The sequence below is a fragment of the Pelodiscus sinensis genome, chromosome 1 (assembly GCF_049634645.1).
Source record: "Pelodiscus sinensis isolate JC-2024 chromosome 1, ASM4963464v1, whole genome shotgun sequence".
NCBI classification, from domain to species: domain Eukaryota; kingdom Metazoa; phylum Chordata; order Testudines; family Trionychidae; genus Pelodiscus; species Pelodiscus sinensis.
In genome coordinates, this window is record NC_134711.1 from 4317698 (window position 1) to 4333200 (window position 15503).

The 15503-nt window shown below is 45.7% G+C and overlaps 1 protein-coding gene across 1 annotated transcript in view; it reads right to left on the bottom strand.

Annotated features, from left to right (window-relative positions):
* Positions 1-7700: 7700 nt before the first annotated feature.
* STRIP2 (striatin interacting protein 2) overlaps positions 7701-15503 on the bottom strand; it is a 74312-nt gene continuing 66509 nt past the window's right edge. Inside the window, exon 21 of the mRNA XM_075925402.1 lies at positions 7701-10274. Within this exon, the coding sequence (XP_075781517.1) occupies positions 10024-10274 (251 nt within the window). The 3' untranslated portion in view covers positions 7701-10023. The remainder of the gene's footprint in view (positions 10275-15503) is intronic.

Here is a 15503-nt window from a genome sequence, read left to right on the forward strand (position 1 = left end):
GCCTGGGGCCAGGGGCAGCCACGGGCGTGGCCTCCTCCTCGGCGTGGGCGGGGCCTCCCCCTTTGTTTACGCGCCCCGTTACCAAGGCACGGGCGGGGCTCGGCCAGCGCCAGACCCCGCCTCCGCCCGATGTCGTCATGCTTACGTCTCCCAGCCTGCAGCGGGCGGGAAACGATGGGTCCCGCCCCCTGGCCTGGAGACGCTGAGGGGATGATTTGCGCGCGCGCTCCTCCTTCTGCCAACTGCCACCTGAAAAAGGGCGGGAAAGCTCGGCGGGGAAGCGTTACCCCCTCCCCCACTCCCAATATTGGTGAATGAGTCAAGAAATAAAGAGCAAGGGACTGAGCCGTGTCCCCCCCCCCTCCCCCCACAAAACATGGGGGCACATAAGGGACCTACCATCAATCAAACCTTGGCCACGCCCCTAGCCCTATTAGCCACGCCCACTTGTTCCAGCCCTCTTACTACCTTTAAAAGGCGGGTGGGGGGGGGTGATTCTGTATCCTGGGAAATTTCCCAAATTCTGGGAATTTTTGAGTAAAATGTGTCAAAATTGGGAATTTTCTTGAAAATTTGTTAAATCCTGGGCAATTTTCAATGAAATTAAAATTTCCGTTCATTTTGTCGTTCCTTTGGAATAAAAATTTGCGGATGATTGAAATTTATCAAAAACTGCTCTCAACTGGTTAACATTGTCATGTGACTTTTACCCACCGTCATTTTTGGCTGAAAAGTTCAGCTTTAATAAAATTATATTTTAATTATAGGGAGCATCATGTAATCACCAAAATTATTGCCATATATTTCAAGTTAATAATTATATATAGATCAAAATAAAAATACTAAAACCAATGAATTAACGATACATAAAATAGCCGTTATAATATATAAAAAATAATCTGGGAATTTTTTATCAGAGTTGGGAAATTTTTAGCGCTGGACTGGGAAAAGGCAACAATATAGAAGCACTGAGCAGGGGACTTCTGGGAGATTTCAGTGCTTTATGGGGACAAAGGGACAGAAGATTTAAAATCAGGACTGTCTTGGCAAATCCACGATGTACGGTCCGCCTATCAGTAACTAATGTGCAGGGGCTGGTCAGCACGCTCCTCCTCAGCGCCAGGGAATCATGCAAACCCCCATCCAGTTTTCATTACAATAATGAGGAAAAATCCTTGGTTTTCAGTGATCTGAGTCAGGCCCCAGCTCCCAGACCCCTGATAAGTACTGGAGACCCAAGCTGGGCCCTAAAGGTAACCCAAAGAAGTGCTCTTCAGATCTGGAAAGCTTGTCACTTTCACCAGCAGAGGGTGGGCCAATAAACTATATTAATGCACCTGTCTTGCCCACCACAGCTAGCTGCTCATTTTCATGTTTAGTCTCCCAGTTGCCTGCCTCACTTCAATTGAAGCTGGGGCAGCCACACTGCTAGCATAATTTAAGTCACTGTACCTGTTGCACTTAAAGGATTGGGTTTTGATGGTGTTCGGGGATTGTTTCCAACTTCCCCGGAGTCATTCACTGAAAGCAACATTCCCACAAACAGTGTTTTGGCTTCCTGGATTTCCTTCAATGAGAATCATGGAATTATAGAATTGGGAGAGACTTCGAGAGATTATCTAGTCCAGTCCCCTGCTTTCACTGGATGAATAAAACCCTCTCTGACAGATGTTGTCTAACTCAGGGGTCGACAACCTACGGCATATGTGCCACTTATCACACACAAGCCAATTTTTAGTGGCATAAAAACATAACAATGGCCACACTGGGTCAGACCAAAGGTCCATCTTGCTCAGTATCCTGTCTGCCGACAATGGCCAATGCCAGATGCCTCAAGGGGAGTGAACACAACAGCTAATCATCACATGATCCCTCTCCTGTCATCCATTTCCAGACAAACAAAGGCTAGTGACACCATTCCTACCCATCATGGCTAATAGTCATTGATGGACTCAACCTCCATGAATTTATCTAGCTCTTTTTTGAACTCTGTTAAAGTCCTAATCTTCACAGCATCCTCTGGCAAGGCACCTGGGAGGGAGCTCAGCCCTGCCTCTCCTTCCCCGTGCAGCTGCTGGGGAGCTCTCCGCTGCTAAGCGGCGCCTTGGCCGGGATCAGAGGTGCCATTGCTGCGGCCATGGAGTCTTGGCCGGCCCCAAAGGCATCACTACCGCAGGCACGTGATCCAGGGCCATCTCAGGACCATGTGGCAGCAGTGCCTCTAGCCTCAAGGGCCGGCCCCAAACTGCAAGGACGCCAAACCAAACCAAACCAAACCAAAAAAACTCCAGAGAAAATTTGTAGAGCAAAAACAAACAAACAAAAAAGCGCCGGGGAGTAACCAGGGAGACCTGGGGGACAAGGGATTCAGGAGGATGGGCCGAAATGCAGTTGCGGACCCTTTAATTGCCACATGTCCCAAGCGGGCTTCTGTTAGGCACCGAGCCAGGCCCAGGAAAAGTGAAAAAATTCCTTAATGAGAAAATACCGGACATTTCTATGTCCAGTATTTTCTCAGTTGGTTTACCAGACACAAAGTCCAAATACCGGACTGTCCAGTTTAATACCGGACACTTGGCAACCCTAATGGCCGCGGCAGTGGGCCTTCTGGGGCCAGCTCTGGACCGTGTAGCCCCAGCAGCAGAGGCGGGGGAGGCCTGGAACAGTGAAGCCATGGCCATTGCTGCGAGGAGACACGTAGCCGGGTAAGCATCCCCTCTCATGCCCAGATCTCCCCCAATCCCAAGCCCCTCACTTCCCCCTGATCAAACACTGCACCCCCAGCTTGCTCCAACACCTTCCCTTGTTCCTGAACCCTCCCTCCTGCCAAACACCCTGCCCCGGGCCTGGCCAAACATCTATCCCCACCTTGCTCCTGCATCCACTGTTGCTCCTGAACCCTCTCTCCTGGCCACACACTGCACCCTCCCTTGCTCCCACCCAGACCTCTCAACCTCTCCCTCTTCTGCATCCCACCTCTCTCCCAGATCCTGCACACCCATCCCTAGCCTCCTGGAAGCCCTCAATTGCACACTGAAACCCCCTCCCATTTTTGTCACTACCCCAGAGCCTAAGAAGGTCTAGGGTGGCCAGGTGTCTGGTATTCAACTTTACAGTCCAGTTTTTGGGCCCTCTGGTAAAAAAATTCAGAAAATACCAGACACGTGCAATGTCCAGTATTTTCTGATTTTCCGGCTGAACGCCCCACGGAAGCCTGACGGGGACGGGAGGAATGGCTGGGAGGTGGGGTGCAATCGGCGCTGGGTGCCTTTGGTTGCATCTGACATAGGAGTGATGCCTTGGGGAGGAGGAGAAGCCCTGTCTGTGCCCCTGAGCGCTGTTCAAGCATGTTGTGGAGCTGTAGCCAGACTCGCTCATGCTTCGCCGGGACTGTGCACTGGATGGGCAGCGCCCTGGGATCTGCATGTGCCCCGGCCAGCCCTGCTCCCATCCCGGCTGGTCCCTTCTCTCCCCCACCTCCCACCCCAATTAAGTGTGTCAGGTATTTTTTCTGAAGCTACCTGGTAACCCTAAGGGGGTCCAAAAATCAACTAACTTTGGAACCCCAGAAAAGTAAATCTGGTCTATGGAAAACCCTGAACCTTAGTCCTCCCTGTCCCTTCCCCTCACCCCATGTAGCTGCAGTTCCAGAGGAGTGAGGTGTCTCAGTTGGGGGCCACATCAGTGAGGGTTGGGGGGTTTTGGAGGAATTTTTTTGCTTCTCACTTGTGTGGTCCACAACTGATTTTTTTGGGGTCAGTGACCCCTGACCAAAAAAAAGTTCCCTACCCTTGCCATAAATGAAGAAAAAATCGAAACCTTTTGTGTTGGACATAATATTTTACTTCATTTAAAATGAAGTTTGATAAATAAAATGAGAAAGTTAAAACACTTAATCTGTTTCATAATTTAAATTAAACCATTCTCCCCAGCTGCAGCTGGTTCAGACAATATGATCACCATACCGAGCCTGCTTCTGCTCCCCATTGCTCTGTCTTCCGCCCAGCACACAGATCCATGAATAAGTTAAATCTTGGCATACCACTTCAGAAAGGTTGCCAACCCCTGGTCTAACTTACTCTTAAATAACAACAAATAGATCTGCAGCACCTTAGAGACTAACAAAAAATGTAGATGGTATCATGAGCTTTCGTGGGCACAACCCACTTCTTTGGATGCAGTTAACGGGTCCAGGGTACAAATAAATAGAGAAAAAGAGGGGATGGGGAGGGAAAGAGAAGGAAAAACAATGGAGAAAAATATTGTAGAGTGTCCATGCTAAACAAAGCTCATAGAGTGGACTATAAAGTTCATAGAGCAAAGCTCATAGAGTTGCTTAGTGAGGAGGGAGAAGCAGTAACAGGGAACTTGGAAATGGCAGAGATGCTCAATGACTTCTTTGTTTCGGTCTTCACCGAGAAGTCTGGAGGTGTGCCTAACGTAGTGAATACAAGCAGAGAGAGGGTAAGTTTAGAAGATAGGATACACAAAGAACAAGTTAAAAATCACTTAGGAAAGTTAGATGTCAGCAAGTCACCAGGTCCTGATGAAATGCATCCCAGGATACTCAAGGAGCTGATAGAGGAGGTATCTGAGCCTTTAGCTATGATCTTTGAAAAATCATGGCAGACAGGGGAGATTCCAGAAGACTGGAAAAGGGCAAATATTGTGCCCATCTATAAAAAGGGGAATAAGAACAACCCAGGAAACTACAGACCGGTCAGTTTAACGTCTGTCCCAGGGAAGATAATGGAGCAGGTAATTAAGGAAATCCTATGCAAACACTTGGAAGGTAATAAAGTGATAGGGAATAGCCAGCATGGGTTTGTGAAGAACAAGTCATGCCAAACTAATCTGATAGCTTTCTTTGATAAGATAACGAGCCTTGTGGATAAGGGAGAAGCGGTGGATGTCATATACCTAGACTTTAGTAAGGCATTTGATACGGTCTTGCATGATATTCTTATTGATAAACTAGGCAAATATAACTTAGATAGGGCCACGATAAGGTGGGTGCATAATTGGCTGGATAACCGTAGTCAGAGAGTTGTTGTTAACGGTTCTAAACCCTGCTGGAAAGGGATAACAAGTGGAGTTCCTCAAGGGTCTGTTTTGGGACCCGTACTGTTCAATATCTTCATCAAGGATGTAGATATTGGGATAGAGAGTACGCTTATTAAGTTTGCAGATGATACCAAACTGGGTGGGGTTGCGACTTCTTTGGAGGATAGGGACATAATTCAAAATGACCTTAGCAAGTTAGAGAAATGGTCAGAGGTAAACAGGATGAGGTTTAATAAAGAGAAATGCAAAGTGCTCCACTTAGGAAGGAACAATCAGTTCCATACATACAAGATGGGAAGCGACTGTCTAGGAAGGAGCATGGCGGAAAGGGATCTAGGGGTCATAGTGGACCACAAGTTGAATATGAGTCAACAGTGTGATGCTGTTGCAAAAAAAGCAAATATGATTCTAGGTTGTATCAACAGGTGTGTTGTAAGCAAAACTCGTGAAGTCATTCTGCCGCTCTACTCTGCACTAGTTAGGCCTCAGCTGGAGTACTGTGTCCAGTTCTGGGCACCACATTTCAAGAAAGATGTGGAGAAATTGGAAAGGGTACAGAGAAGAGCGACAAGAATGATTAAAGGTTTAGAGAACATGACCTATGAAGCCAGGCTTCATGAACTGGGCTTGTTTAGTTTGGAAAAAAGAAGGTTAAGGGGGGGCATGATAGCGGTTTTCAAATATCTAAAAGGGTGTCACAAGGAGGAAGGCGAAAATTTGTTCCTCTTGGTTTCTGAGGACAGGACAAGGAGTAATGGGCTTAAAGTGCAGCAGGGGAGGTTTAGATTGGACATTAGGAAAAAATTCCTAACTGTCAGGGTGGTCAAATATTGGAATAAATTGCCAAGGGAGGTGGTGGAATCTCCCTCTCTGGAGATATTTAAGAACAGGTTAGATAGACATCTGTCAGGGATGGTGTAGAAGGAGCTTGATCCTGCCTTGAGGGCGGGGGGCTGGACTCGATGACCTCTCGAGGTCCCTTCCAGTCCTATTATTCTATGATAAGTACCCGATGCTTAGCTTTTTGTGTCATTAGGGTGTGAAATGTAGTGGCCCATCCAGTTCATGTCTTTGTTCAGACCTTGATTCCAGATGTCAAACTTGTAAATGAAACCAAGTTCTGCAGCTTCTCTCTCAAGTTGCTTTTTTAAATTACTTTGTAATAATATAGTCACTTTTAGATCAATTAGTGAGTGCCTGGGCAAGTTACAATGTTCCCCAGCAGGTTTCTGTGATAACCCCACTGGTCATCATCTACAGCCGCCAACTTAATCCCCTCTAGCACATTATTAACAACCTACAACCTGTCCTGGAAAATGACCCCTTACTCTCACAGGCCTTGTGGGACAGGTCAATCCCCAACTACAGACAACCCTCTAACCTCAAATAAATTCTTTCCAGCAACCACATAGCATACCTCCATTATACTCATCCAGGAATCCACCCCTGCAATCAACTCCAGTGCCAACTGTCCACACATCTATACAAGCATCATCATCATAGGACCTAACCACTTAAGCCACCATATCAGAAGCTCATATAACTGCACATCCACCAATGTGATTTATCCCATCAAGTGCCAGCAATGCCCCTCTGCCATGTATGTTGGCCAAACTGGACAGTCTCTATGACAAAGAATTAATGGACACAAATCAGACATTCTAAATATGAACACACAGAAACCTGTTCGGGAACATTTTAACTTGCCTGGGCACTTGTTTGTTTGTACAAAACCTATTTGTTTAGATATTATAGGCCTCAAGATTTATACTAGCTAATGTTGTACAGGATACAAGCCCGTAGGTTACTTGCATTACTGCTAAATCCAATGCAAAGCAGAACATAATGAAGCAGAACTAGAGTCACAGAAAATACAACAAAGGCAAAGTAGCCCAACCAGCTACATAATGTGCACATTTTCCTTCCCGCTGATCATGGGAAAGACTATAAAAAGAGCCTCCCAACAAGTCAGTCACTACTTATAGGCTGAAGGCACAGAAACCATGGAGTGTGGATTAAGTTTGAACTGTAGGACCCTTTCAGCCATGTAGCAATGCATTTCACTTCTACTCCCACTCACCTGAGGTACTTACGCGGCCTCTATTCCCATGATATCTGAGCGCCTCTATCTTTATTAATCTTCATAATACCCAAATGAGGTAGAGAAATACCATTATCCCACTTTTTAAAAGTAACTGAAGAACACAGAAGGTCACAAGGATGTCGAGCAGACCCAGGTTAGCACTCTGACCAATGGATCCATAGCAAATTTCTAGTTTATTAATACGCCTCCATCTCATTCTCTAATATTGGGAGAATTCTTATTTTCAAGGCACAGACAGTATAAGGTCGCCTACAGTAAGTAACTATTATTTTTGGCTCCTTTCTTTGTTTTGGTAGAAATATCATTAAAAAACCACCAAAACTTTCATAATGTAGCAGAAGGCCAGTGCAGCTCTGGCTGACACTTGATGGCATAGATCACATTCGTGGATGTGCAGTTATATGAGCTTCTGATATGGTGGCTTAAGTGGTTAGGTTCAGTCAGCATTGACCTGAAGCAGAGAGATAAGAGTTCAGGAAGCTGAGAGTAGGACCGCACAAGCCTTGAATTTATACAAAGAACATTAGGAACTTTTCTTTTGACACTTTAATTTGAGGAAATGCACACAATGGACAAGTCACTCTGCTTTATTTTTCACACAACGTATTCAAGAAGTGTACAGATTTACTACTGCCATTTCTTTGAAAAATATTTTATTATACAAAACACATTAAGAACCATTCTCAGCCTAGTTCCGTAGTAATGATCACAGATGCTGACGTAACAAATTTGTGGGCTTATCATACGTCCACTTGAGATGCAACCAGGGCAGCCTAAAATGATAAAGTTTAGTCTGCAATATACTAACGTCTGTTGTTCGTACAAAAGCTGAATTCCAGTGTTCAGAAAGAACAAACAAAAAGGTAAAAACCCATTGTTCTAAGGCTTTGGCTCTTCAATGCTGATGGACGCTACCGGGAAAACTCACAGCATTTAGGCACTGCTACTATTCCTTGAATGTTGCTTTCAACAAACCCATTCTGGTCATATATAGCTCTGACTGTTATGGATTTTATAGTGCATACCCCATGCCAAGAGCCAAATCTCATTTAGTGGCTTAGCCGTTGACTTTAATATACTGGAAAAATTATTTTGTTCAATCACATAAGCAACTCTCAGTTGTTTTACCCAGCCAATACAGGCTTAAATGAAGGGAGACTATACCTGAATATTTATACTAAGCCCTAAACTTTCCAAGTTGTAGCCATCTCTCACCTAAATTCTCACACACTACCACAAAGCTGTAGGCAATAAAGTTCATTATACTCTGCTCAGCAAATGCTATCCCCCTCACCTCCCATAGAGTACAAAAAATAGCCCCTCAACACTAAAATTCCTTTGTCTCAAAAAGTCAGAAGGGTCACTTTCAGCATGACTTTGCCATTTCCTTCACTTACAGGGCTAGATGTATCACAAAGCAATGGAAAGAGTTAAGTTGGAATCTAACAGGTTACAGTAATCGCACTTCATAAAAATGGCCCTGCTGCCGTATCTTCTCTGCACAGTTCTAGAAAGAGAAGGAAAAAATCATTGTAAATTAACCAGGAACCTATACTACACAAGAATCTCTTACATGGCACCTTTTGCAGTTTAGGCTGGTAATGTTTAGTCAAGAAGTCTACACTCTTTGAAATATTATGAAGAGACCTCGGACTATCTAACTCCTCTACAGCTACGAGTAGATATCACAGATATCTTACTGTTAATTTTGCTTTCATACAAAGTTAAATGAACGTAGTGATGGAAGAAAGTGTTGGATTCACAGGTGTAGTCAAAGATACAAAACTGCCAGTTCTGGAAACCAAAGTCGTTGGTTGTACAACACAGGACGCAGCAGTGAGGTTCCATCTCTAGAGGCAAAAGGTGTTTCATTTCCATTGGCTTTTTCAAGCTGTAGCTTCTGCTGAAATGGTAAAAATACCCCCAGTTATTGTTTACTTTCAATCTTTGAGGTATTAGGCTGTCTAATCTAGGTGGTAGCAGGATGTTTAATCATCTCTCACGTGATGTTCTAAGTTAAATAAAGGAAAGTTTCCTGAAGTGTGTACAGTGCAAGGCAGTCAGACAAAGCAAAGAAACACCTTTGACAGTATAGAAACTTATAGAAACACAGTATAGAAACAGCAAGCTTATCATACATGAACACTAAAGTTAGGATATTCAGAGCCAGATTCTGATTTCCATTACACTGGTATGAACCTAGAGTAATCTCCACTGATGCCAGTCGAGTTTATTCTAGATCGGGGTGATCAAATACCGGTCCGCGAGCTGGATCCGGTTTGTCTGCGTTAGCTCCTGGCGGGCTCCCTCTGGTATATTTACTTGCACGGCTGCAGGTACTGGCGATCACAGCTCCTGTTGGCCGCGGATTGCCATTCCTGGCCAATGGGAGATGCAGGAAGTGGTGTCTGAGTCTATGCTGCTCCCATTGGCCGGGAACAGCGATCCACAGCTAACGGGAGCTGCAATTGCCGACACCTGCGGCCATGCAGGTAAATATAGCAGTGGCCCACCAGGGGTTAACCCTGGAGAACCGCTGCTGTGTTATTGCCCACCTCTGCTCTAGAGTGTCACCAGTGTAACATCAGAATTTGGCCCTCAACCTCTACGTGCAGGTCTATTTATATTAGATGGTCTCTAAAAATTGGAGGAATGGGAAGATCTCTAAAAGATAGGTACCACAGCTTAGGGTGTCTTGAGTATTTAAAGGCAATTCTTACAAGGGAGTTTTTTTTTTTTTTTTGCCAGACTTTAGACCATCCCAGTCAGAGAGCGACTTCTCCTTTCCTTTCCCCGGGAAATGGCATCTCAGAGCCTTACAGAGATGGTATTTGGTTCACATAGTTCTGTCATTGTCACTGATAATGTAGCAACTCTTCCCAGCGGATTGGCTGTGAAAACACCTCTCTCTCTAGCCAGAGTTCATAGGAGTAATGGAAATCCTCAGGGAGCTCCAGCCGTTGCCCCAACACACTCTGCAAGCAGTTGTCCACCGGTGCAAACTCTGAGTCCTGGGATTTATCATATCTCCGACTATTAAAGGCTTCAATGTTGGCTCTGAGTGTGCATTCTTCAGCTTGGAAATCCCATGGTCTGGCGTCAATATCTGCATTTGAGAAGAAACAACACCCCCACAAGATTATGAGAAAACCATTCCTTTTCTCTGACATGGGATGAGGTTTTAACAGGAGTAAAGGATTGTGCTCTCATCATACAGTTATAGCCCCATGCTGGTCAGATTTACCTCAGTTGCCACAAGAGATTATTCAAAACAAGTTCACACTATGGATACATACTTCTTACACGATATAATGCTATGGTTGTAAAGCATTCAAAAAATTAGGTAGTGCCAGAATTATGGTTACCTGTACAACCATTATTCTTCCCACAGCTGTATGCATCATGATACACTTTTAATTAAATAAGCACATAATATTTTTCTATAGGACCCCCCCCCCACACACACACCATTTTTGCTGAAAAATTCTAAAAAAACCCCAACACAAATCTAAAAACAAACCCTCAGCTGAGAGAGATGAAGCACGGAAAATTTAACACGAATGGTGAAAATAAGGCAAATTTATAAGTTATGAAACATCAGGGGTTGTTACTGAGAAGGAAGTAGAGCAGGGGTACTCAACACGTGGCCCACAGTCCGCATGTGGCCCGTGCCCGTTTGTTTGTGGCCTGCGATGCGGTTTGGATTTAGGCTCAACACATGGCTCACAGGTGGGATCCTTTGAACATGGCCTCCACTGGGAACACGCTCCACAATGGCGAGTCAATATAATGGTCTTCTGTTGACATAGGTTTTAGTAGTTAAATTCCTGGACTGTCATTGCTCATTAAAAGTGCTGTCACGTGGGTGAAAATCGGGTAAATATTACGTTTTAGTAATATCAGCAGAACTGACTTAAATGGGACCTACGTGTTGTGTAGTCTTGCCTTAATCTTTGTATTCATGTGCCCGTCAGTGTGAAAGAAGCTATTTGCATATATATTTGCATGGATATGCAACTGCACTTAAGTTGCGGCCCTCGGCATGTGCTGTGAGTATCACTGTGGCCCCCAGGGCTTCCAAAGTTGAGTAGAAGGGTTCCCTGAAGTAGATGTGATGTTTGCTGAGCACTGATCCATGTTAAGTATCATGTTATGTTGTTGCTTAAATCTCTTTTGCTGGGGGGAATTTGGGATTCTGGCAAAATGCCCTTTTCTGTTAGATTCTTAAGCAAGGGTAAACCATGGTGCAAGAGGAGAGCAAAATGTGGGGCAAAGAGAGGACCCTAGAGCCAAAGTGCAGCACTGAGCATAATGGGATGCTACAGAAAGATCCAACCACAATCTCCTACAAATCATCCTCTCTCTAGTCTCATATTCTTTTCCTTGCACTAGTTGTAAAAATCATCCTTCACATCCATGTTTTCGGCTCATTATTCTTAATGGTTGCTGGTAAATTAGTTTAAAAAAAAGGCAAGGCCTCGCTTTAAGAAAAACTTTGTAGGTGCTCTGCTTCTTCTGGTTTTGAGTGTCGAGTGCCTAAAACTCCTAGGACAACCAAAAGTGTGAAATAACTGAACGTCATCTGCCATAAAAAGAATCCCTGCTACTGTCTTCACTCAGAGTGAGTTTTGCCCATGAAAAAACTCATGATACTATCTATCGATCGATCGATATTTGTTAGTCTCTAAGGCAGTGGTTCCCACCCTTTTTGAGCATATGGACGCCTTTTCAATTTGTTAAAATTTTACGGACCCCCCCCAAAGATCCCCTGGACCACGATGCTTCCTCAGCTCCTGCCCTCTCCATCTCCTGCCCATCCATGGAGCATATGGCAAGGGGGATCTCGTGGCCAAAGGCAGCGCCTGCCCCGGCATTCTACCCTTGGCTGGGCACGGAGCCTTGGAGGAGAAAAAAAGAAAAGAAAAGTAAGGATCAGGCCCACCACAGGACTGGAAGCACGAGAGGGTTGGAGTGAAAATGGCAGCGCATCTGACAGCGGGAGGAGGGATGGTGCCTCCAGGGATATTAAGATCCCACCCCAAGGGTGGGAGGCAGCGTGTATGTGGCTGATCACGAACGATGAGCCCCAGGTGAGAATCGCCTGGCAGAAAGTCCCAGTCCTGCAGTGGGCCTGATCCTTACTTTTCTTTGCCTTTCCTAAACTTTCCACAGACTGAGGGTCTAACCACCTCAGGCTGGGAACCACTGCTCTAAGGTGCAACAGGACTACTGGATTTTTTTTTTTCAAAGAGCAAGCAGAGGAAAAGTTTTATGCCAATTAACCAAAAGGGACACATGTCAAAACCAAATAAAAGAGTGTCAAACTTCTGTGCCATATGATTCCTTTTTGGATTTCACTAAACTCTACAGTGGAACTAGACTAATCAATTTTACCTTTGGTGCTCCTGAATCATCACAACACGTATGCTCTGGCTCTCAAAAGCAAAGCGTGAAGGCTTAAATAACTGATAAACCATTTAATACTCTCCCCCATAAAACTTAAATATTGGGTTTTGATGAAGCGTCCCATCAATATGAATTCCTTGGAAAGTTTCAGTGTCACCTGGCCAGCTGGTTAAGTAGCAGTTCTGCAGAAAAAGACCTGGGGATTACAGTGGATGAGACGCTGTATATGAGTCAACAGTGGGTAGCAGGTTTAAAACAAATAAAAGGAAGTTCTGCTTCACACAGCGCATAGTCAATCTGTGGAACTCCTTGCCTGAGGAGGTTGTGAAGGCTAGGACTATAACAGGGTTTAAAAGAGAACTAGATAAATTCATGGAGGGTAAGTCCATAAATGGCTATTAGCCAGTATGGGTAAAGAATGGTGTCCCTAGCCTCTGTTTGTCAGAGGATGGAGATGGATGACAGGAGAGAGATGGCTTGATCATTACCTATTTGGTTCACTCCCTCTGGGACACCTGGCATTGGCCACTGTCGGCAGACAGGGTACTGGTCTGGATGGACCTTTGGTCTGACCCACTATGGCCATTCTTATGTTCTTAGTGTGCCTTTGTAGCCAAGAAGGTTAATGGCATATTAGGGTGCATTAGGAGGAGCATTTCCAGCAGATCTAGAGAAGTGATTGTTCCCCTTTATTCAGCACTGCAGTAGTCACACATCTGCAGTATTGTGTCCAGTTCTAGGTCCCCCACTACAGAATGGATATGGATGCATTGGAGAGGGTCCAGCAGAGGGCAACCAAAATGATTAGGGGGCTGGAGCACATGACTTACAAGGAGAGGCTGAGGGATCTGGTCTTATTTAGTCTGCAGAAGAGAATAGCGAGGGGGGATTTGATAGCAGCCTTCAGCTCCCTGAAGGGAGGTTCCAAAGAGGATGGAGAGAGACTGTTCTCAATGGTGACAGATGGCAGAACGAGGAGCAATGGTCTCAAGTTACAATGGGGGAGGTCTAGGTTGGACATTAGGAAAAACTGTTTCCCTAGGAGGGTGGGGAAGCACTGGGATGGGTTCCCTAGGGAGGTGGTGGAATCTCCATCCTTAGAGGTTTTTAAGTCCCGGCTTGACAAAACCCTGGCTGGGATGATTTCGTTGGGGCTGGTCCTGCTTTGGGCAGGGGGTTGGACTCAATGACCTCCTGAGGTCTCTTTCCAGACTTAGGATTCTATGATTGGGTTAATCCTCATTGGGTGCTTTAAATAGCATGGATACAATACAAGTTTTAAGGCCAAGCTGTCAAGGCAAAGAAGTGTGTGTAGATCCTTTTTCCCCTTCACCCAAGCCTAAGATTCAGAATACTGTACTGAATTAACCACACAGTATGGGCACTGAGTGTATATGCAGTCAGCTGCATTCCACAGGTTCATGCATCATTGTATTAGTCAGAATCTTCCTCACAGCTGTCATTGCAAAAAATACAGGGGTCAAAAAGAAACTATATCACTGGGGTGGCATCTATGCAGACCACAGACTGAAATACAAGCTTGTAAATTGTAGCCTGTAGAAGCCCTTACGTTTATTTCAAAGGCCTAACCTACAGGCCCTGCTAGTTAGATTTTCACACACTGGCCACGTTTATACCCGCAGACTGGATACGGTTACAGACACGGCCAGTTACTTGGTGAATACAATGATCTCAGCTGCACCTGCAATTTTTACATTTGCAAAGTACTAAGTGCAAATGAAGGCCGAGTTGAGGTAGTGCTGAAACTAAGAGCCACTGCTCTTAGTTTGATCTGAGTGGATACGTGGTGCTATCTTAAGCACATCAGGCATGGCCCTGAAAGGAAGTGTGGGAGTTTTGGGTGGTTCAAAGGGGAGTTCCATGCAGAAGGGAGGGCACACAGTATCCCTGGGAGTTACTGGTTTAATGTAGTAAGGGGAGAGGGAGTTTGCTGTTACAGGGAGTAGCACAGAACTGAAGACTCCAGTGACTGGTGACCTGGTGCCCAGGAGATCCAACTCAGAGGGCACAGCTGGTGCTGGCCAGAGGGAGGACAGTGGGCTGCAGAGAAAAGACCTCCTTGGAGACCTGTCCAGCTGGTTTCAGCCGGGGAGAAGAGAGGATGCGGAAAAGAGAGGGGCCCCGACCACCCTTTTTACCTGGATAGAAGACAATCGACAGGGGAGAGACATAAGAACATAAGAATGGCCGTACTGGGTCAGACCAAAGGTCCATCTAGCCCAGTAGCCTGTCTGCCGACAGTGGCCAGCACCAGGTGCCCCAGAGGGGGTGAACTGAAGACAAAATCATCAAGCGATTTGTCTCCTGCCATCCTTCTCCAGCCTCTGACAAACAGAGGCCAGGGACACCATTTCTATCCCCTGGCTAATAGCCTTTTATGGACCTAACCTCCATGAAATTATCTAGCTTCTCTTTGAACTCTGTTATAGTCCTAGCCTTCACAGCCTCCTCTGGCAAGGAGTTCCACAGGTTGACTACACGCTGTGTGAAGAAGAACTTTCTTTTATTAGTTTTAAACCTGCTACCCATTAATTTCATTTGGTGTCATCTCAGGCAGCTGTAGGGGATCTTGGAGGCTCAACAGTGAGAGAGCAGGCAGAGCCCACCTTGCTGCAGGGGAGACTGATGTAAGGGCTGAGGGGGGCCAGGCCTACAGGCCTGAGGGATCCTTTGCTACTTTCCAAGCTCAATAAACCTTCCTGTTTTGTGCTGGCTGAGAGTTGCTCTGGTCTAGAGAACAGGGTTGCATTATTCCCTCTGGGAGCGGAAGCCCTGGGATGTCCAGAGGGAATAGACCCCTCCCCCACCAAGGGGACTCACGGCAGAGACAGGCGTGCTGAAAGTCCAGAGAGGCACTGTCCTGGAGGCGGAGGGGCAGACCCCCAGGAGAGAGTGAACTCCCCGAGAA